At 46.3% G+C, this 24,850-nt stretch overlaps 1 protein-coding gene across 3 annotated transcripts in view; it reads left to right on the top strand.

Moving 5' to 3' along the window:
• LOC137524266 (uncharacterized) overlaps positions 1-24,850 on the top strand; it is a 168,802-nt gene that overhangs the window by 125,545 nt on the left and 18,407 nt on the right. For all 3 annotated transcript variants that reach the window (XM_068243936.1, XM_068243938.1, XM_068243937.1), the window contains 3 exons: positions 7,363-7,669; positions 10,103-10,153; positions 18,945-19,031. In XM_068243936.1, coding sequence (XP_068100037.1) covers positions 7,399-7,669; positions 10,103-10,153; positions 18,945-19,031 — 409 coding nt within the window. In that variant the 5' untranslated portion in view covers positions 7,363-7,398. The remainder of the gene's footprint in view (positions 1-7,362; positions 7,670-10,102; positions 10,154-18,944; positions 19,032-24,850) is intronic.

Raw genomic sequence — 24,850 nt, 5'->3', positions numbered from 1 at the left:
TTTCTTTGCACAGGTAACATGCTTTTTGTCGGCATGCAGTCATAAATGTAATACATATAAGAGGTTCCAGGAAAAGGGACCGGTAATGCTAACCCAGCAGCAGCACACGTGATGGAACAGGAGGAGGGTGGCGCAGGAGGAGAAGGCCACGCTTTGAGACACAACAACCCAGGCCTTGCATGAGGACAAGAAGCGTGCGGATAGCATGCTTTGTACCACCATGCAGTCATAAATGTAATAAAGATAAGTGGTTCAATAAACAGGGACCACGCGGCAACGCTAACCCAGCAGCAGCACACGTGATGGAACAGGAGGAGGCGCAGGAGGAGAAGGCCACGCTTTGTGAGACACAACAACCCAGGCCTTGCATGAGGACAAAAAGCGTGCGGATAGCATGCTTTGTACCGCCATGTAGTCATAAATGTAATAAAGATAAGAGGTTCCATAAACAGGGACCGGCAACGGTAACCCAGCAGCAGCAGCAGCAGCAGCAGCACACGTGATGGAACAGGAGGAGGCGCAGGAGGAGAAGGCCACGCTTTGTGAGACACAACAACCCAGGCCTTGCATGAGGACAAAAAGCGTGCGGATATAGCAGCAATGCTTTTTGCCGCCATGCAGTCATAAATGTAATACAGATGAGAGGTTCAATAAACAGGGACCGGAAACGCTAAACCATCCCAGATGTTCATCGGTCATGTTACTTGGTTGGGGTCCAGGAGTGTTGCGTAGTCGTTTCCAATCCAGGATTGATTCATTTTAATTTGAGTCAGACGGTCGGCATTTTCTGTGGAGAGGCGGATACGCCGATCTGTGATGATGCCTCCGGCAGCACTGAAACAGCGTTCCGACATAACGCTGGCTGCCGGGCAAGCCAGCACCTCTATTGCGTACATTGCCAGTTCGTGCCAGGTGTCTAGCTTCATGCCCGGTTTCAGGTCCAGCGGTGCCAGCCACAAATCCGTCTGTTCCTTTATTCCCCTCCAAATTTCCTCCCCTGTGTGCTGCTTATCCCCAAGGCAGATCAGCTTCAGCAACGCTTGCTGACGCATGCCAACAGCTGTGCTGCACTGCTTCCACGATCCTACTGCTGCTGGTGCTGGGTTAGCGTTTCCGGATGAGGTACAGCTTTGAGATGCGTTGGAGGAGAAGGAGTCAGAGAGGTAGGTGCTGCTGTTGTTATCCAGTGGGAGGGACGGCGGTGCAGCTGTTTGCGGCGTGGGCAACACCCGCGCCGTAGCAGGTGAGGAATCGCTGCCAGGCTCCACAAGGTTCACCCAGTGCGCGGTAAGGGAGATGTATCGACCCTGGCCGAACGCACTCGTCCAGGTGTCAGTGGTGAGGTGAACCTTGCAGGCAACGGCATTCTTCAAGCTTCGGGTTATTTAGCTGACCACGTGCTCATGCAACTCAGGCACTGCAGAGCGCGCAAAGTGGTAGCGGCTGGGAACCACGTAACGTGGGATGGCCACTGACATCATGCCCTTGAAGCTGTTTGTCTCCACCACTCGATATGGCAGCATTTCGCAGGCCAGAAGCTTGGCTATGCTGGCTGGCTGTTACTGCCACGGCCCGGGGGTCATTTGCTGGCAATTTCCTCTTGTGCTCAAACATCTCAGAGACAGACAACTCAACCGTAGCGCTGCACACCGAAGGGCTGTTGGTTGTTGTGTTTGATGAACACTGGGAGACCTCAAGAGCACTAGTCCGGAAAGTGACAGTGTCAGCATCGTCTGATGTTTGTGAATGTTGTGAACCACGCAATGGCTGGGCTACTGCTGCTGCTGAGGCGGGTCTGGTGGTGAGTCTGGTGAACCCAAGGGAGGCAGTGTTGCTGGTGGTACCCTGTCCTGCCGCGTTTGCCCACAGAGTGGGATGTTTGGATAGAATGTGGCGGCTCATGCGGGTGGTGGAGAGGTTGTTAATACTTTTCCCCCTGCTCAGGCGGGTCTTGCACACCTTGCAAATCGCCATGGTAACATCCTCAGTGCAGTCTTCAAAGAAAGCCCAGACTTTAACTGGCTGAGGACTCGGACCTCGTGCGTGATGTGCTGGTGCTGCTTAACCCACTGCTGGACGCTTGAGAGGTCATCCAAGTAATTATCTGGTCCTGTTCTTTTGGATCTGTGAGGGTTGTTGTCCTGGACAACATGGGCAGTATTGAGTGGGTTTTCTTGGGTGCTCCCCTGTGGCCTGTACGTGAACCGTCAGGGGAAACACCTCTTCCCTTGCCCCTCCCTCTTTCACCGGATTTCTTCCTCATTTCACTTATCCTTAAAGTACACGCTGACTGGCAGCAGTACAGTGGCAGTACAGAAATGCTATACAGTGGTGGGTGAGCGGTGTACCACTATTGTCAGCAGTGACACAGAGCACAATGCTATACAGTGGCGGGTGAGCGGTGTACTACTGTTCCCAGCAGACACAGAGTGGAAGTAAACACAATGCTATATAGTGTGGCTGAGCCGTGTACACAGAGTGGCATTAAACACAATGCTATATAGTCTGCTATATAGTCACCCCGAACAGGGTGATGTTCTGCAGAACCCGAACAGTGGCAAACACTGTTCGCCCAACACTACTGGGAGGGAACGCAGATTTTAGTACCTAAACACACGATACAACATGTTTTCCGGGGTCGGACTCTGAGGCACATACAGATGGTCCCGATCATCATCCTCATCATACAACTCTTCTCCTGAGTCTGACCCACCCACCACCTCTGCCACCCCAACATCCCCAGACACAGACCCCTCATCGTCCTCAACATTAACTTGGGATGCTGGCCTGAGCCAGACCTCCTCCTCCACATCAGGCCCCATCATCTCCTCAATGGCAGCCCTCATTAATCGCTCTGGCGACGGACTGATGGACACAACGTTCTCCTCCGGGGAGGGCTGCTGCTGACCACTGGCTGCTGGGGTGGATGTTATAGCTTGCGTGGGGCGTTGGCTGTTGCTGTTGTTGGGAGTGCTGCTCACAGCGGAGGTCTCTGGGGAACTCATGTTGAGCTCATATAGTGGTTGACGGTGAGTGGAGTATTACTGATCCCAGCAATATACACACTGACTGGCAGAGTACGCAATGCTATATAGTGTGGCTGAGCGGTGTACACAGAGTGGCAGTAAACACAATGCTATATAGTCTGGCTGAGCGAGCGGTGTACTACTGTTCCCAGCAGAATCAGAGTGGCAGTAAACAATGGTATATAGTCTGGCTGAGCGGTGTACACAGAGTGTCAGTAAACAATGGTATATAGTCTGGCTGAGCGAGCGGTGTACTACTGTTCCCAGCAGAATCAGAGTGGCAGTAAACAATGGTATATAGTCTGGCTGAGCGGTGTACACAGAGTGTCAGTAAACAATGGTATATAGTCTGGCTGAGCGGTGTACACACAATGCTATATAGTCTGCTATATAGTGTCAGTAAACAATGGTATATAGTCTGGCTGAGCGAGCGGTGTACTACTGTTCCCAGCAGAATCAGAGTGGCAGTAAACAATGGTATATAGTCTGGCTGAGCGGTGTACACAGAGTGTCAGTAAACAATGGTATATAGTCTGGCTGAGCGGTGTACACACAATGCTATATAGTCTGCTATATAGTGTCAGTAAACAATGGTATATAGTCTGGCTGAGCGAGCGGTGTACTACTGTTCCCAGCAGAATCAGAGTGGCAGTAAACAATGGTATATAGTCTGGCTGAGCGGTGTACACAGAGTGTCAGTAAACAATGGTATATAGTCTGGCTGAGCGGTGTACACACAATGCTATATAGTCTGCTATATAGTGTCAGTAAACAATGGTATATAGTCTGGCTGAGCGAGCGGTGTACTACTGTTCCCAGCAGAATCAGAGTGGCAGTAAACAATGGTATATAGTCTGGCTGAGCGGTGTACACAGAGTGTCAGTAAACAATGGTATATAGTCTGGCTGAGCGGTGTACACACAATGCTATATAGTCTGCTATATAGTGTCAGTAAACAATGGTATATAGTCTGGCTGAGCGAGCGGTGTACTACTGTTCCCAGCAGAATCAGAGTGGCAGTAAACAATGGTATATAGTCTGGCTGAGCGGTGTACACAGAGTGTCAGTAAACAATGGTATATAGTCTGGCTGAGCGGTGTACACACAATGCTATATAGTCTGCTATATAGTGTCAGTAAACAATGCTATATAGTGTGGCTGAACGAGCGGTGTACTACTGTTCCCAGCAGACACAGAACAGTACACAGAATGCTATATAGTGTGGCTGAACGAGCGGTGTACTACTGTTCCCAGCAGACACAGAACAGTACACAGAATGCTATATAGTGTGGCTGAACGAGCGGTGTACCACTGTTCCCAGCAGACACAGAACAGTACACAGAATGCTATATAGTGTGGCTGAACGAGCGGTGTACTACTGTTCCCAGCAGACACAGAACAGTACACAGAATGCTATATAGTGTGGCTGAACGAGCGGTGTACTACTGTTCCCAGCAGACACAGAACAGTACACAGAATGCTATATAGTGTGGCTGAACGAGCGGTGTACTACTGTTCCCAGCAGACACAGAACAGTACACAGAATGCTATATAGTGTGGCTGAACGAGCGGTGTACTACTGTTCCCAGCAGACACAGAACAGTACACAGAATGCTATATAGTGTGGCTGAACGAGCGGTGTACTACTGTTCCCAGCAGACACAGAACAGTACACAGAATGCTATATAGTGTGGCTGAACGAGCGGTGTACTACTGTTCCCAGCAGACACAGAACAGTACACAGAATGCTATATAGTGTGGCTGAACGAGCGGTGTACTACTGTTTCCAGCAGACACAGAACAGTACACAGAATGCTATATAGTGTGGCTGAACGAGCGGTGTACTACTGTTCCCAGCAGACACAGAACAGTACACAGAATGCTATATAGTGTGGCTGAACGAGCGGTGTACTACTGTTCCCAGCAGACACAGAACAGTACACAGAATGCTATATAGTGTGGCTGAACGAGCGGTGTACTACTGTTCCCAGCAGCGACACACAATGACTGGGGGGGACCCTGGCTAGCGTGGCTGGAGCGCGAACTACCCTGCCTGCCTACCCAAAGCTAAACCCACAGACAAATGGCGGAGATATGACGTGGTTCGGGTATTTATTTACCCGAACCACGTGACAGTTCGGCCAATCAGAGCGCGTTCGGGTCCGAACCACGTGACCCGTTCGGCCAATCACAGCGCTAGCCGAACGTTCGGGGAACGTTCGGCCATGCGCTCTTAGTTCGGCCATATGGCCGAACGGTTTGGCCGAGCACCGTCAGGTGTTCGGCCGAACTCGAACATCACCCGAACAGGGTGATGTTCTGCAGAACCCGAACAGTGGCGAACACTGTTCGCCCAACACTACTACCAGGGGGGTGGTTAGGGTTAGGCACCACCAGGGAGGTGGTTAGGGTTAGGCACCACCAGGGGGTGGTTAGGGTTAGGCATCACCATGAGGGGTGGTTAGGGTTAGGCACTATCGGGGGGGGGGTGGTTAGGGGGTTAATCAAAATGAAAAGATATTTACTTTCAAAAAGTTATATAATTCAAAAACCCTAGTCTACACTAATCTAACCCTACCTATCCCTAACTAGCCCCCCCGGTGGTGATTAACCCTAACCCCCCTCCCCCCGATGCTGCCTAACCCTAACCACCCCCCAGGTGGTGCCTAACCCTAACCATCCCCGTGGTGGTGCCTAACCCTAACCACCCCCCTGTAAAAACACCCTTACACAAATAGAAATGATAATATCTTTGATAACATAAAATCTATACATACAAACGATATAATATGACAAAAACTATAACACTGCAAGCTTCTAAAACAATAACATACTACAAAAAACTTTAATGTTCTAATGATCTTACCAATATTTATCGGGCATTCTTTTTTCTGTTTTTTTCATCGTATTAACGATAATTGCATTAGAGTCTATGGCAACACCCTTTTTGTCCACCCTCATCAGGAGCCCTTCTTTCCTGCCACTGTTTCCACTGTTACCTCTTTCTTATAGCTGAATTCTGCTACCAGTTTTTCCTGCCTGCTTGGGCATCATGGGCCATCTTGTTGGTGATGTCATCCTCATTACAGAATAGGGAGAATTCGCAGAATTCAAGTTTTGTCACCAGCCAGGATTGAACTTGATCCTCCTGTGTGACACTGTGAGCCCCAGTGCTGTACAGATGCACTGGTGCGGAAGAAAAGGTCCAGGCTGCAAGTTATCTTTATTTTGCTCGGAAATGATGAGGATAACAATGGACCCAGCCATTGATTGTTGCTTAAAAATTAAACATGCCAGATCATTAGGCAACCTCAGCACACCTCAGAAGACACCTGTATACAAATTATGTTCTCGGCTGGCCAAGAACGGTCTAGCGTGGGTTCAGCGATTCTAATTACCTTATTTTATTATAAAATAGAACAAGCAGTCCATTCTGCATGAATTAAGTTTAAACAGGAATGGTCCATAAATTCTAATTATGCATTTACTTTTGTACAGGCCCTTCAAAGAATCCTAAAGGGAACAAAAAAAATGAGTTTCACTTACCTAGGGCTTTTAACGGCCCCCTGCAGCCGTCCTTGGTCCGCAACGATCCTCCGTTCCCCCGCTGCTAGCTAGTTTAGTTTTTGCAGACTCGGAGTCGGCTGGCCACTGCGCCTGCGGGGCCCTGGCAACGCATATCCTTTTTCGCGTTCCCCTCTGCAATCGTCGGCAAAAACAAAGCTATCTGGACGCGGGGGAATAGAGGATTGTTGTGGACTGGCAAGGGCACATGACAGCTGCAGGGGGCTGGTCAAAGCCCCAGGTAAGTGAAACTCATTTTTATTTGTTCCCTTTAAAGTGGACCCAAATTAAAAATACAAGATTTCAGGAATAAAATCTATTTTCTAAATTATAATAATAAATAGCAGCCTTTTTTCAGCTGCATGATGACAAATATAAAATATTTTACATTTATTGGAGGAATCCCTCCCTTCCTTTCATATTGCCGGGATAGAATGCGGCAAACTGGTGGAGGAGATGGTGTCTGTCAAAGGAGGAATTGCTAATGGCTGCCACCTGTATAACCCTAATTATGAAAAGAGAAGGATGAAAAGCATGCACTGAAATGCTCATAGGCTTGAAGGAGTGTTAATTATCTTTGTATTTGTCAGAGTGGTGCAACTAAATATTTTGAATTAAAAAAATGTTTGGTTTGGGTCCGCTTTAAGTCACGTTTATCTAGCAGATTTTCCAGCTCATCCCCATTTTCTTCAAGACCGGGAAACGTATTTGCCAGACTTCTACTTTAACATATTTTTTTTTCATTATTTTTTTATTATTTCTCTTTTGCTAGAAAGAATAACAGTGACATCTTGGGCCATCACTCACTATGGAAGGAGAGATTAAAGACCTCCTCCGCCTTGCCCTGAACGACATTTTGGAAAAGCCCTTTAAATCCTTCAAGAGGAAACTTTCTGAATATGAACACCCTGACTACAATACGATTGGGCGAAGTGATCTGGAGAATAAAGATAGAGAAGAAGTGGTGGATCTTATCATCAGCCAGTATACCATCCATGATGGGCCAGAGGTAGTAGTGAGAATCCTGCAAGATATTAATGAGCGCCAAGTGAGTGCAGAACTTCTAGAAAGGCTTGCAGGTAAAGAAAATGAGGGGCCAATTATCGCTGGTTGTTCACAATGACTCTTATGATTCAGGTCGCTTCATCTAATTTTTCATCTAATCAATGTTTCTATGGGGCCCTGGAGCAGATAATAGCATTCACTATTATCTGTCTTGTGCTCCACACCCTCTGGCTTTGTCTCACACTCTCTCACACTGGTAAATTTACCGCACCCCACCGCAGCCTAATGAAAGTCTGTGGGGTAGTTTACACTCCCAACATCGCAGTACACTGCGCTGGAAGTGCCCTATCTAATGCGCGGACATACGTACTAAAAACAAGGAACACCAAGAGCCCCAATAGTGTAATATGTACTGGTAAATGGTTACTAGATAGAGTAAATATTAATACTCACAAACCAGGGTTACCATTAGGCAACCACTGTAAAGGCAGGTGGGGAGATTTTCCTGACCCCACTCAGGAATAAGAAGTCGCTCTCTGTAGATGAGAAAAAGGGGGTTCATCTCTCCTCCCAGGGTGGACCCAATATTATGCAGGAGAACAGAGGCGCCAAAAGGATAAAAGGAAGCTAAATGAGCTTAAAAACCAAATTCTTGGTAAATAGAGGAGGAAGTGGTGGACTTACCTCCTCCAAGTAGACACACAACGACTGTAGTAAACACAGTCAATATATTTTATTTATGAACTCCAAATATGCAAAGCGTTTCACAGGTTTGATCACGCTTCATCAGGCAATAACAACGGAGCAATAGCATATGTGGTCAGTAGAAGAGCCAGGCACAGAGGTGCCTGGCTCTTCTACTGACCACATATGCTATTGCTCCGTTGTTATTGCCTGATGAAGCGGGATCAAACCTGCGAAACGCGTTGCATATTTGGAGTTCGCGGACATACGTACGTAAGTCCCCTTTTACAATTAATCAGCTGCTCTCAGTTATAACTGAAAGAAAACTGATTTTCAAAGTAATGCCCAAGTTTTCCTACGACACAGTTCCCACTATAAGCATTTAAAGAGGAACTCCAGTGAAAATAATGTAATAAAAAAGTGCTACATTTTTACAATAATTATGTATAAATGATTTAGTCAGTGTCTGCCCATTGTAAAATCTTTCCTCTCCCTGATTTACATTCTGACATTTATCACATGGCGACATTTTTACTGTTGGCAGGTGATGTAGCTGCTGCAAGAGTTTCTTGTGGGAGGGGTTTCACCACAATATCAGTCATACAGCGCCCCCTGATGATCCGTTTGTGAAAAGGAATAGATTTCTCATGTAAAAGGGGGTATCAGCTACTGATTGGGATAAAGTTCAATTCTTGGTCGGAGTTTCTCTTTAAGATCTGCCCTTTCCTCACCCCCAGACACTTCCAACTGCTCATTCACGCCCCCATCATCTCCAGCCTCAACTATTGCAACTCCCTTCTGTCAGGCCTCCCCCTGAACCGCATTGCCCTCTTACAATCCAGACCATCATGAATGCGGCAGCCAGACTGATCCATTCCTCCCATCGCTCTGCCTCCATGACCCCATTTGAAGATTGCAGACCAAGGACACTCACCATTCAATCTGACTGAGATGGAACCGTTCTGTACATCCTTCCACTGGCACCCTATCCAAACTGGTACTGTGCACACGCAGAGTGCTTCCGGCAATGGGAGTGCTATCAGGGATGCGCACCACTGGGCCAGCATTTGTGCACTACTGCCCGACCTGGCTGACCCGTAAGGAGCTATGAGAGGCATTTGCAAGACGATGGAGGGGGACATATGTGGACGGGGGGAAGGGTTGGCATGAGGACTGCTGCCTATATACATGCCTGCTCTGCTCCCACAGTTTTTACAATCTGCTTCACCTCAGGTATCCTTTAAAGAAAACCTGAACTGAAAATTAAAAGTCAAAATAAACATACACAAGTCATACTTACCTCCTGTGTAGTCTACTCCTCAATCTATTTTTCCTCTCCTGCGTCCTGTTTGTCCACTGTGATCAATGGAATTCTCCGTCCTCCATCTTGAAAATGGCCATTACACCATAACGGCTTTCTAGTCAGCACACTGTTAAACTGTAATATCGCCCACTTGAGCCAGAGGGAAACATGGACACATCAGTTCTCCTCTCAGCTGTAACTGACAGCAACTGATATATAACCGACAGCAACTGATATATTTCAGTTCTGACAAAATATTGTCAGAACTGGATGGGATTATTTTCAGAAGAAAATGGTGAGCTTCTGAGAGGAACTGATGGTGAGGTAACTATTTAATGTTCATTTGAAGTTATTTCGAGTGTTTATTTTAAATAATTTTACTCAGTACAGGTTCTCTTTAAGCACCCAGTTTAATTTAACTTTGTAAAGCTGAACAGAAAACGCAATATAACAATATAGTGATAAAATGTAGACTGTCTGTCTCTGCTGGGTATGTGATCTGCTGCTTTTTTCTTTGTAGCTGTTTTGAAGAGCAACACAAAGAGGAAATCCACAAACAGTGATCCAGCAGGTAAGGATAAGGGTTGCTGCAATAGATTAGTGGTGAGAGCCTTTTCAGCTCATGCTTGCAGTCTCATGCTCATTACTTATATTCAGTATTTTTCCCTCTCCTCCCCCAGCTAACTTGGCTGATCCATGGCCAATTTAATCAGCACTGGGGACCCGGGGTAAAGACAACCTGGGGCTCCACCACCCTGGCACAAAGTCAGCCCCCAGGGCCCCCCAGCCAGCTGCTGCCCCCCTAGGTGCCCCCCCCCCCCTGCAGACTGCTCCCCTGCACGATGTGTGGCTACATTGTACCTCACCTGTCCTGGTGCACTGCTCCGTCCCTGCTCTGTCTTCAGCCCCAATGTCTGCCTCTTCTCCATGCAACGTATGTTATATGTAAATAACTTGCGCTGGGTCATAAAAAAGAGGCAGGCAGTGGGACTGGTGAGTTACAATGCAGCCAAAAATCATGCAGGCGGTAGTCGGGGCCCAGGGGCAAGTGCCCCCTTTGTCTTAATGGCAGTACCTGCTCTGGCTGTACCTCTCCACCCAAAAGTTCCCTTATACAAAGCCTCATCTTCAGGGTCAGATGATCCCCACCATCTGGCTTGGCAGTACATGGAGCCAAAGGATCTCTGAGCAGTTTTGGCTCTGATGTGTGTTGTCTTGGCTCCTCTTTGTAAGGCTTGGTGGTGTATTCTCCACAGTCAGCATGCAACGCATGAGCTGACGTGAAGGAGGTACACACACTAGCACAAGGAAACAGGCTATCCCTAGTATAGTGGAGGGGAGGACTGACTCCAATAGGAGATTGTGGTGCACAGAGCCAGTGCAGATCCGACAGCCACAAACAATACTTTCGCTATAACGTCTCAGCGCAAAGTAGCGCTGAGCGCATAAACCAGAACTGAGGAGATCAGGACAGGTAGACAGAATGAACGCTTGCTAGCTAGCCGCTACTTAGTGACAGCAAGCGTCCAAAACAAGACAGACTGGAATGAGGCAGCCAATGCGTTTGCAGGGATGGCGTGCCTCACAAAGACAGGACAGGATAGTCAGGAAATAGCAGGATCAAGATAGATGAACGTAACACAGACAAATATACAATAAGTATGTTTTCCTAGCGTATTACAATTACAGCTATCAATGAAACTATTTGTAACGTCTGACTAACATATGTATATATCGGCAATGAACCGATATATGACATAAGCAGGAACACTGACTAGAACTGGAGCAATACAGGGAACAGGACTCAGAAGGATTCGCTATCTCTTCGCAGAGATGAACGCAATCCACAAACGGTAACAGGACAGGATTCAGAAGGATTCGTTATCTCCTCGCAGAGATGAACGCAATCCACAAACAGGACCAGGAACAGGATAACTAGCTCAGCACGGGTGATCACGGTACGCGCAACCACCAAAACGTGCTGGAACTGACTACCTGAACACAGGATATAACAGTTCGTGTACGTATATATCAGCGTCACTGATGTATCAACGTAACACGAATACAAGGAAAATAATAAACGTGCTGGTATGCATATATATGGGCAATGAACCAATATATGATGCAAAACCAGCAAAGTATCTTTAGAACAAGAAACACGATCGGGGGCTGAAGCGACAGCAAGACAGGCTTAAACTGAAGCTATGAAAACCCGAGGAGTCCTGCAGGAAGCAGATCTTTATACTGAGGTCATCCAATGGGAGCAGACATGCAGATTCCCACACAGGTGAATGATAATCAGTCACAAGCTGACAACAGGGAAAGACAGACAAAGCTATGCAGCTTGCATGGAAAGAGATCAGAACTGCCTGAGCTGCAGCACTACTACTTCCAGCAATACCTGCTGCAGCAGCGATCATGACACTCTTCCTCTCACATCACCAGGCTCTCTCAACACTTCAATTGCCATGTTTTCTTTGGCTGTGACAGCCTTTTCATTCAATCAGAAAAAAGGGAAAGTGGCAACTGCCACACCCTCTTACAGGCAATTCAGATCAGGCCGGTGCATTGAAGGGGTAGTCCATCTCCACATGACAAAAGACCCCTGGTTATATACCTCTTATTTTACATAATTACTGAAGCTTCAATCATTTATTTTTTAATGCACTATTTTTACTTTCTTAAATAAGTGATATAAAATCATTTACAGGCTATCATCTTGTCCTGAGTATATACAGTTGAAACTCTCCTTTGAATGTTACCGTATACCGTTAATATATAGATATTGTGTTTTGCATAGAGCAGATAATTAAACAAAGGTAGTTTTGTATACTGGTTCTCTTCTGATCATGTCACGGTACAACACATGGTGACAACAAGCGATTTGATTGTGCATGTACTCACACCCCCTGTTCTCTTGTTAAAGAGATCCTGTAACAAAAAAAAAGTTCCTCCGGGGGGTACTCAGGGTAGTACTCAGGTCCCAATGAGGCTTCCCCCACCCCTGTAGCTGCAAGCAATCCAGCTCCCCCGAAGTGTCCCGGAATCCTCCTTTGACAAGCCTGCCAAGCGCTGATGAGCGCCGATTTATTTACCTTTCCTGGCTCCAGTGGGGGCGCTGTTGTGGCTCTCCGCACGGAGATAGGCAGAAATAGCCGATCTCTGTCGGGTCCGCTCTACTACGCAGGCGCAGGAGACTTGTGCCTGTGCAGTAGAGCGGCCCGGCGGAGATCGGCTATTTTGGCCTATCTCCGAGGCGGAGACCCGATACTGCGCCTGCACTGGAGCCGAGAAGGTAAATATTTACATACTCGTTGTTTGGGGAGCTTTATCTCCACCGTCGTGGGACAGAGGAGGACAGGGGAAGCCTCTATAGGAGCAGGAGTCTTCCCCTACACGAGGCGAGTACCACCCAGGGGAGGTTTTTTTGTTACAGGTTTTCTCCAAAGTTAACCAGAGAGCTTGTAAACAAAAGGCTTACCCAGGGCTTTCACCTGCCCTATAAACACGTGTGAGTCCTTCGCCGTACTCCCACGGTCTGCTGTTCAGCCGCGATCCGCCCTGGTAACAGCTCAGTCGCGTCAGTTGGAGTATTCTGTGCATGCATGGACCTCCCGCGCATGCGCAGAAGACCCAGACTGACGCAACTGAGCATATTACCGAGGCTGATTACGGCTGAACGGCAGACCACGGGAGGATGACGAGGGACTCACACGTGTTTATAGGGTGGGAGAAAGCCCCGGGTAAGTATCAAGCCTTTCCTTAACAAACTCTCTGGTTTTCTTTAACCTGCTCTCTACTGGCTCATAGCTCCCAACTGTCCCTCTTTCGGAGGGACAGTTCCTCTTTGGGAGCCCTGTCCCTCTGTCCTCCTCATTTGTCCCTCTTTCAAGACTTTGTCCCTCTTTCTATGTAAATATATACATCTCCGTACTAAAAAATGTGTTTTATTGACTCTAAACGTTATTCCCATCCTTTAAATTGATATATTACTAATTTTAAAATGTTAATATGAAGGAAAATAAACCAGGATAGAAAGGACCAGTGTGGTTTGAATTATAAAACAACATATTTTTCTTATCAATTCTTTATGGTATGCGTGACTAGGGTTGTGATGGGGCGTGATCAGGGGTGTGGTTTAAGTGTCCCTCTTTCTTATCTCAAAAAGTTGGAAGGTATGCTGGCTGCTATAGAGATTGTAGTCCCACATGCTGGAAAGTCTATGCGCAGTTGTGAGGTGTGACTGGGGTACAGGAGTGGTGTGTGACTTATGCACATTAGGTATAAGGAGGGAAATCTCAATTCCTATGGGACCTCGGATCTGGAATTTGACACACAGGGTTCCAGTTTGTACGTCCTCAGTAGTGGGTGTCTATACAGAGCACCAAAAACAGGTCTGACAAGTCTTTAGCTTAAAAACAATCCCTGAGTGTCATTTTGGACGTATTTTTAGCTTTCAAAACATCTGCGAAATAACACCACTGATTTTGCCGACCATCCTTTTGCTCCCCCCCCCCCCCTTTTTTTCAAGCTATAATCATAACTAAACATCACTGTGCCTCTTTTATTTTTAACTATCCAGTCAGATTAAAGAAACATTAAAGAAAAGACTTCTATTTTTCATGCATTTGGTTATTTGAAGAAAGATTGGAGGGGGTTAAAAATGCCTCCATTGTAGAATCAGACCCCAGAAGTGTAAGGCTAGGTTCACATATAGCATAGCGTTTTTTTTTGGCGTTTTCCACAGGTGCGTTTTTGTATCACGTTTTTGGTGTGTTTGCGCTTTGTGGTTTTTTTTTTTTTTTTTTGCGCAGATGTGTTTTTCATGTGTATTACGTGCTTTGTATGCGTTTGCGGTTCGCTAATAAAAAACTAATGCGTTTTCTATGCATTTTTAAATGTCAATATATGCAAATCATTAGGAAGGCAACAGGAAGCGGAAACACATCAGAGATCTTTACTTTTTAATTAAAAACGCAGCAGAAAACGCATTAAAGACGCAAGGCATATGCGTTTCCATAGACTTTCATTATGTGCGTTTTGACAGCCAGCCTGCATATTATGCAACAATACAAGAGTCTGCAGAACGCTTACTGTAAGTGCAACGCTGGCCCTCCTGTGTCCCATAAAACGCAGCGTTTCCCGCTCTGCATGTGTTCCTGCCATGTGTGCACCCGGCCTTACAGTTCATCAGATTTGTCCTCAGAACATCTTTAGATGTCAGAGTTCTTCCCCTTTTGTTTCTTGTAATTAATAAATGTTTTGTGAGGTTGAATACACACCATACATTTTTCATGTCAGATCGATGGGAAATTTCCTCCCCACCGTTTTTATAATCTTCAGCATGTACGATCTGCTTCTGGTAGAAAAAGGGATCGATTTCAATGTCAGTACTGTACAAAATCGATCCCTTTCTCTATCTAAAACAGATCAGATGTGCTGGAAATTATCGACCTAATGGGAAAACTGGTATACTGGCAGAGTAGGTGCAAAGGCCTGGCCGCAAAATATCCAGAGTGCTCCAAACCCAAATCAACAGTCCATGTGTAAATGAGAAACAGCGGTAGGGCCAGATGCGTATCTGGAAGGGTGCAGGCATGGCACGTGCCCCAGGCGATCTCCCTTTTCAAACAACAGGGGGGGGGGCGCGAAGTGCGCGTACGTTAAAAAGGGGCGCTGGGAAAAAAGGGCGCGGGGTTTTAAACGATAAACATGGATAACGTTTAAAAATATAATGAACTATATTTCGTTTAAATATTCGTTTTTATAAAGGTATAAATCATTAAATAATGTTCATGAAATCGGCAATTGTGAAAACGTTAATCTTCCGTTTAAAAAGTGAAATGTATAATAACGTTTAAAAAAAAATTAGTAAGTAGCCCTCCCTGTACCTACCCCTAACCCCTAGATCCCCGTATTGGTGCCTAAACCGAAGACCCCCCTGGTGGTGCCTAAACCTAAGACCCCCCTGGTGGTGCCTAAACCTAAGACCCCCCTGGTGGTGCCTAAACCTAAGACCCCCCTGGTGGTGCCTAAACCTAAGACCCCCCTGGTGGTGCCTAAACCTAAGACTCACCTGATGGTGCCTAAACCTAAGACCCCCCTGATGGTGCCTAAACCTAAGACCCCCCTGGTGGTACCTAAACCTAAGACCCTCCTTAGTGATCACTGTATTGTGTGTAGAATAATGTTTTAGAAACAGTAAGGGATAAAATATATTACAATTTACGTTACGTACTGATCGCTTTATTTTGTGAATAATAATGTTTTACAAACAGTAAGGGATAACATTTAAAATAATGTTTTATTGAAATAGGAAACGTAAATCATCACAAGCAGTTATAAAACATTAAAAATCTTCGGGCACCCTTGGAAAAAGTTATTATTCTCGGGCGCCCTTTTTTCCCGTTCGGCGCCCAGTAAACGATATTTATTATGGGAGTGAATGGCGGCGCCCGATTTGTCCACTAGCCTCCTGCACCCTTTTTTACTGTTACCGCGAAGTGCTGCTGACAGCATTCCTGAGTCTAAGGGAGTAACAATCATCCAGCAGCCTGGCCGTCTGAGTCTTTGTCATATATCTACATTAGACGCTATTGAGAGGTGAGCTCCGAACTTTTCACTCTCTCCCTGCCAAAGATCATGTCTCAGTCCCCTGAGATATCAGCAGATGCTTTTGGTCTGGAGGTTACAGGATCTCCCATTTATTCTCCTCTCTGGCATTCACACATTCCTCAGCCTTATCTCAATGTGCTGTTTACTTACTTTTATTTATGACACTCTCTGCACTTTAACCATTACCCTTCTAGAATATCTGTGGCCAGTTTTAACAACTTCTCTCTTGTACAGTCTACCTCAATAGTTAAAATGCATTATATTTCTAGCTCAGTAACATCTACTGATATTTAATAGGTTGTCAGGCTTTTATTATGTTATAATCGTTGCTGCAAATGTTTCATTGCTTTCATTCATATGAGAGTGGTGGCTGCCATATTTATTTCCACTTAAAACAATACCAGTTGCATGGAAATCCTGCTGATCTTTCTGGTCACTAGGGTCTAAAGCTGAGTACACACGTACGATAACGATCGTTCGAAAACGAATGATAATGACAATCGGACTGATAATCATGCGCTCCAAATTTTCCAACGATAGTTTTTTTGGACGATAACGACTGTTATCGTTCAATCCAGCCGATCCAACCCGGCGGATTTTTCGAAAGATAATCGTTCAATCGTTGCAGTGTGTACAAAGATCGTCCGATAATGATTATCTGTGGAGTAATACGCATGTTCTTATTGCCTGTCATAACGTCACTTCCGTTTGCGCACGCATTTTTTTATCGTTCGTCGTTCAGTACTTTATACTTATATCGTTCACGTGTGTACACAATCGTTCATTACGAACGATCTTTTCGGTCTAATTTGAATATCGTGTAAACGTCACGAATCGTTCGTAACGAACGATCTTTAGCGGACGTGTATACGAACCTTAAATCACACACCTGAAACAAGCATGCAGCTAATCTTGTCAGATATGTCATAGGCATTTGGTTTGCATGCTTGTTCAGGGTCTATGGCTTAGGCAGGGATCACACTTGTTTTTCAGTCTTCAGCTCGCCTTTTTCGGTGTACGTTTTCTGCACACCAAGTGTGTTTCTATGCAGAAAAACATGTGCGTTTTTTTCACAACAGCTAATGTAATTGATACAGAAAACTGACACAAAATGTGCAGAATCATGATGCAGAATGTCAGTTTTTTTTCTGTGCAAGAAAAACACATTAAGGGCTTGATTCACAAAGCGGTGCTAACAGTTAGCACGCTGGTGAAAAGCCCTTTATCACGCCTAAACTCAGTTTGGGCGTGATAAGTTGAGGTGTGATAAGTTTAGGCGTGATAAGTTTAGGTGTGATAAGTTTAGGCGTGATAACTATAGCACCAACTGGGTTAGCACCGCAGTGCACAGCTGATCAAAAGTTTTGCGCTAGCAAAGTCTGGTGCACTTCGCATAGAGTTTAATGGCGCTGCTTTGCGTGCGGGACTTTGCACACGATCTAAACTTATCTAAACTTATCGCGCCTAAACTTATCACGCCTAAACTGGCTTTTCACCAGCGTGGTGCAATGGTTATCACGCCTAAAGTCTCTAACTCTTTGTTAATCGAACCCTAAGTGTGAACTAGCCCATTGATTAACATGAGTTCTTCTGTGCAGAAAACACGTATGAAAACAGTCAAGTATGTTCCCTGCCTTAAAGTTTTAGAGGCAGAGGATTAGCAGGATAGCCTAATTTATTTCATAGTGACTGTTACATTCTGGTATTTGTGTGTGCGTGTGTGTTTAAAGGTTAGACAGGATGCTGTTGATTGTGTGTGTGTGTGTGTGTCTGTGTGTGGGGGGGGGGGGGGGGGGAGGGGCGCGCAATTTTAGTATTTGCCATGGGCGCTATCTTACCTAGATACGCCACTGGGGAGGGCACATCCGGAATAAAACGTCCATTTATTCAAGCACTTTAAAAATCCATGTAAAAAATTACAGGCAAAGCAAGGAAAGGGAGAGAGGACAGAGCATGTTCAGTCGACAGCTGTTTCGCACCAACCTACGTGGCGCTTCGTCAGGACCTGTAATTTTTTACATGGATTTATAAAGTGTTTGAATAAATGGACGTTTTATTCCGGATGTGCCCTACCACTGTTTCTCATTTACACATGAACTAATGGGAAAACTGCATAGTGTGTACCAGGCATTAAGACATTGTATGTATTAGCCCCGGTTTATCTTCTTTGCCACCTATGCATTAACCCTCCTGGCGGTTAATTAAAACCGCTAGGGGGCAGCGTAGCACAATTTTTTTTTTTATATTTTTTTTTTGTAAATCATGTAGCTAGCCTAGCGCTAGCTACATGACAGCCGCTGTGCAGCGGCATCCTCCCACCCTCTGAACGGGATTTCCATTAGGGCTTCCCCCGTCGCCATGGCGATGAGCGGGATGACGTCACAAACGTCATCGACGTCGTGACATCAAAGGGAGTCCCGATCCACCCCTCAGAGCTGCCTGGCACTGATTGGCCAGGCAGCGCATGGGGTCTGGGGGGGCGAATCGGCGGAGCGGCCACGATCGGGCAGTACAAGCAGCTAGCAAAGTTAATTATGCAAAAATTATGCAAATCCGCCCAGCAGGGCCTGAGAAATCCTCCTGCGCGGCTTACCCCGAACTACGTTCAGGGTTACCGCCGGGGAGGTTGATAGACCCATTTTTATTTTTCACTTTGCAAAGCCCCACAGAAAATGCAATATAAATCAGTAATAGTATTTACAACATCTGCCTCTGTGGTTGTGTGATCTGTTCCTTTTTCTTTCCAGCTGCTGAGAACATCAAAAAAAGAAAAACCGACAACACTGCACCCAGGGATGAAGGCAGAGGACGGATGGAGCAGAGCGCTGGGACATGTGAGCTACAATACAGCCACAAATCGTGCAGGGGCGTAACAATAGAGCCTGCAAGGGATGCAGCCGCAGGGGGGCCCATCCTGAGAGACTGGAACTAAGGGCAAGGAGACAAAAAACTTTTTGTTCTCTGCACATTTGTTCTAATGACTGCATTTCCTCAGCCACTGATAAAGAATCATACAAAGTTTGGCAGACAAAGATTTGTAGACAGTCCCTATTCAGTGTTCAGCAGGGTCTTGTGTACAGCCAGGGCCGGATTTGTACTTTTTACCGCCCAAGGCCGACTATTACCAGCCGCCCCAACCGAAACCGTATCCTACCACCTCTCTCCACACACCCACCCACCCAAAAATGTTTGGGTCGCTAGTGTCCACTATTGCGGCTAGTGCCGAGGTCTCCATGGTAACATGAAGTGAATCAATCATATCACACGGGGGAACTGGTCAATCAAGTGATCTACAGGTGATGGGCGTGGTGGGAGCCGTCCACCAAACACACATAGTCACAAGTGGCTCACATTTGGACATTGGGTGGGGTCAGCAACACGTAAAAGTGAGTCCTGGACCCACTGCTGTCTCCAGGGTAACAGCGCTGGCCAATCAATAATTAAGAATTGGGTACTGTGATAGGATGCCTTCTGTATTCTGTACTATTTGCTGGTGCTGGCTCTGGTCCTTTCATCCCCCACACCAAGTGGGTGAAACCCGGCCTTCTGTAACTGCCTGCAGCTGCTACTATGTCATTGGACAAGGTCTGGCTTTTGCTAGTCACACACTGTTCACAGATGTTTGGTTAACGGACTGCAGCTGCCTGTAGCACAGCACAGGCAGATGCCAGCTGGTACTAAGAGTGCAGTTATCCTGACCCCTTTCATTTGTTTGGACACTTGCAAATAATGCCCACTGCCTGCAGGCCACCCCTTGTTTATCTGGTGCCCTAGGCCATGGCCTATGTGGCCTTGCCAGAAATCCGGCCATGTGTACAGCGCTGTTACGCTGGCGGGAGGGGGCCCCATCCAAAGTTTCACAGGGGGGGCCCGGTGATTTCTAGTTACGCCCCTGGCAGGGGTCAGTGCCTTTGGGCAATTGCCTCCTTTGTCTTATTCTGCCCTGGCTGCACTCTACCACCAAAAAGAATTGCTATATGTAATTGTACAAGATTCACACAGTGCCACAACCTTTTTTTTTTTTTTATTAACCATACCTCACTCCACCTTGGCCATGCTGCCAAATATTTGCAACCCTTCTGCTGGAATTCAAAAGTTCAGCACTCAACAAAAGCATATACCGAGTTTCCCCTAAAGTAAGACATCCCCTGAGAATAAGAACTAGCAGGAATTTCAAGAATGCTTGAAATGTAAGACATCCCCCAAATTTAAGCCCTAGCTAGCAGCCCACATGACACCAGCAAGTCACGCTCAATACAAAGCCTGGATACAGAAGAGCAGCAGTATAATGTGAGTTCTACAGTCCTGTATATGTGTCAGGCAATTTGTGTTTTTGTTGGAGCCAGCCCTCCTGAGTCCTGATCTGTCATGATAAGCATCAGCAGCACTTCACCTCTTCTCAGGACACACACACAGCTTATCCTATTATAGTTCTGGGGAGCCTGACAGAGCTCTGCCTGCAAGAAATAGACTCTAAAGCCCCATTCTCACTTAGAAACGCAAAACGTCGGCGATTTTTTCTGGCGTTTTGCAGGAGTGATTTTTCCACGATTTGAAAACGGAAAAATTACTGAACACTGCGGTGATTTTTCCACGATCACGGTTACCGCTTCCATAGCACTGAAACGTGATCGCCTGGAAATCACCTGAAAATGGTGCAGGCGCCGTGTTTGCGTTTTGTATTTTTCGACAATTTTGTGCGATTTGCGGCGATTAGTGCAAATCGCCCAAGTAAGAATGGGCCCATAGGGATTCATTACACTAGCGCTTTTAAAAAGCGCTAGCGTTTGAGCATTTTGCCTAAATCGCGGCAAAAACGCTCTAGTGGGCCCTTACCAACATGATTAGCAGAATCCATTTCTTGTAAGTGAGAGCCAATATCTGCAAACCACAAGCTCTTTGTATGTTGCATATGTTTCAGCATGGCATGCAGTATATACACATTTTGTATAGGAAAACTACCTGTGTTTGCCCAAAAATAAGACATCCTCTGAAAATAAGCCCTTAGTACATCTTTTAGAGCAAAAATTTATATAAAGGGGGCCATACATTCGCCGACCAACCAACCAATCGACCATCCAATTCGATTATTATAATCAAATTGGATGAAAATTGGTGCTGCCAAGTGCATGCCCGACCGACAAAGCGACCAATTTCGGGACAGAAATTGGCAGCACGATCGATCGCGCATGCTGGAAAATGTTGGGCCGAAGTTGGTTGGTTGGGTGCGCGGCGGTATGGTGGCCGAATTGCGAACGAGCGATGAGACGACGAAACCCCCGCCGCCCCGGCGGCGCATAGCGTCTGGCGTCCAATGCTATGCCCACTAGCATGTATGCGGAACCCGGCGAGATGGACAGAAACTGTGTGGAGGCTGACACCGGACAGGTAATGTATAAATGCACTACACACTACATACAATTATACATTTTGGGAGCAGCGGCAGGGCGGACGCGGCGGCTCAGCCGATTCCCTAATGATTTCATGCTGAAATCGGATGGGAATCGGCCAGTAGTGTATGGGCAGATTCAACTAGAGACAAATTTATCTCTAATCAGATTCGATTAGAGAAAAATTTGTCTCTTGGTCGAATCTGCCCACAATCTTCTAATGTATAGCCACCTTAAAGGGAACCTAAACTGAGAGGGAAATGGATGTATCATTTTAAATAATACCAGTTGCCTGGCAGCCCTGCTAAACTCTTTGGCTGCAGTAGTGGCTGAATAACACACCTGAAACAAGCATGCAGCTAATCCAGTCTGACTTCAGTCAGAGCACCTGATCTGCATGCTTGTTCAGGGGCTGTGGCTAAAACTATTAGAGACACAGGATCAGCAGGAGAGTCAGGCAACTGGTATTATTCTAAGGCTGCTTTCCCACCAGGACGTTGCGTTTTAGGCAGAGCCGGCCTTTGGGGGGGGCAACTGGGGCAATTGCCCCAGGCCCCGCGCTTGAAGAGGCCCCACGCAACTGAGGGAAGGGGGGGAGATGGCCCCCCTTCTCCACCGCTGCTCACAGCTCTCCCTCTTCTCTGTGCTGCTCCCCTCCTGCTGGGGGCACACCTGGCTACCTATTCTGGGACATATACCCCCTGACTACATATACTGGGGACATATACACCTGCCTACATATACTGGGCAACATATACCCCTGGCTACATATACTGGGCACATATACCCCTGGCTACATATACTGGGCACATATACCCCTGGCTACATATACTGGGCACATATACCCCTGGCTACATATACTGGGCACATATGCCCCTGGCTACATATACTGGGCACATATACCCCTGACTACATATACTGGGCACATATACCTCTGGCTACATATACCCCTGACTACATATACTGGGCACATATACCCCTGGCTACATATACTGGGCACATATACCCCTGGCTACATATACTGGGCACATATACCCCTGGCTACATATACTGGACACATATACCCCTGGCTACATATACTGGGCACATATACCCCTGGCTACATATACTGGGCACATATACCCCTGGCTACATATACTGGGCACATATACCCCTGGCTACATATACTGGGCACATATACCCCTGGATACATATACTGGGCACATATACCCCTGGCTACATATACTGGGCACATATACCCCTGGCTACATATACTGGGGACATATACCCCTGACTACATATACTGGGCACATATACCTCTGGCTACATATACTGGGCACATATACCCCTGGCTACCTGTTCTCGGGACATCTCTACCCCTGGCCAACTGTTCTGGGGACATCTATACCGCTGGCCACCTATTCTGGGGACATCTATACCGCTGGGCACCTATTCTGGGGATACCTATATACCTGGGGCTACCGATTTTTGGGGAACCACTGCTGTCAGATTGAGTGTATTTTGGGGTGAGAGGTGTCTACCATATTAAGGGGGCATTCTGCCTATTTATGTGAAATGCTGTCTATTTATGTGCCTCATGACTGCTGAATTTGTCTTGTTGGGGGCCTCATGGTTACTGAATTTGTCTTGTTGGGGGCCTCATGATTTCTTGGGGGCCTCAAGATCGCTGAATTTGTCTTGTTGGGGGCCCCATGATTGCTGAATTTGTCTTGTTGGGGGCCCCATGATTGCTGAATTTGTCTTGTTGACGGCCTCATGATTGCTGAATTTGTCTTGTTGGGGGCCTCATGATTGCTGAATTTGTCTTGTTGGGGGCCTCATGATTGCTGAATTTGTCTTGTTGGGGGCCTCATGATTGCTGAATTTGTCTTGTTGGGGGCCTCATGATTGCTGAATTTGTCTTGTTGGGGGCCTCATGATTGCTGAGTTGGTCATGTTGGTGGCCTCATGATTGCTGAATTTGCTGAATTTTGCAAGACAAAAGTTACTACAACAATGTGAATTTTGTGAAACGTGAACCTTAGAATTTCCAAATTAATTGAAGCATGAGCTCCCCCACCCCCGCACTTAAAACCACCAGGCAAATGTTTGTTTTTATATTGGTTGGCTTAGTAGCATTTACCTGACATAATTGTTTTCAAACAATAATAATAAGGAATGCTGCATTAAAGAGACACTGAAGCGAAAAAAAAATGATATAGTGAATTGGTTGTGTACTATGAATAATTACTAGAAGATTAGCAGCAAAGAAAATATTCTCATACTTTTATTTTCAGGTATATAGTGTTTTTTCTAACATTGCATTATTCTATAATATGTGCAGATTACACAACACTCAGCATTCAAAATGATTCTTTCAGAGCAGTCTGTGAAGTAATGACCTCTCCTCTGCCAGAGGAAAAGTAAACAGTTCACTTACAGTTGAGATAATAAAAGTCAGATAACAGCCCTCTCCACGACTAACTTAGTCGGAGAGCTTAATGGCTTGTTTGCATAGAGATATAAACTGGAGTTTCTCAACTCTTCCTGTACTGGAAACAATTACACTGATGTATCTGATCTTAATGTTTTATTTCTTAGCTGTACTACACATACAAATCATAATATCATAATTTTTTTTTTCGCTTCAGTGTCTCTTTAAAGGCGGACAAGCCCTTGAACGTGGCGATACGGTATATGGCCTACACTTATGGCTCTAGGCCCTGCATGTGACACTTGCCCCAGGCCCCGCATACTCTAAGGCCGCCTCTGGTTTTAGGGGACGTTATAGGTCGCATAACGTGCCCCTAACGCAACGCCTAGTGATGTTGGAGCAGGACGCTACCTAGATGCGGAGACCACGTGATCCGCATCACGTGGTCCCGCCAGCCAATCGCCGCACAGAGCGGCCGCTCCTGGAAAGTAAACACTGCACGTCACAGCGCAGTGAATATTAATTAGCCATGTGGCTGGCCGCAGAGGAGGAGGGGAGACCTCCTCCTCCAACACTACTGAGCATGTGCAAACAGTCTAACGCGGCTTAGCCGCATATAACGTACAGCATGCAGCACTTTAAGTTGACGTCCAGCGTTACACTGTAACGCAACGTGGGCACTGTGAACAGCCCATTTAGTTTTCATTGCTATGAGTTAGGCTACGTTAAAGGCTGCACTAACGTGCGCCTGTAACGTCTTACTGTGAAAGCAGCCTAAAAGGAAAAATCCATATGCTTCTCAGTTTAGTTCCCTTTAAGACAGCGTCTTATTTTCGGGGAAACACCGTAG

The sequence above is a fragment of the Hyperolius riggenbachi genome, chromosome 7 (genome assembly GCF_040937935.1).
Source record: "Hyperolius riggenbachi isolate aHypRig1 chromosome 7, aHypRig1.pri, whole genome shotgun sequence".
NCBI lineage: Eukaryota > Metazoa > Chordata > Amphibia > Anura > Hyperoliidae > Hyperolius > Hyperolius riggenbachi.
This window is presented reverse-complemented; position numbering and strand designations above follow the sequence as displayed.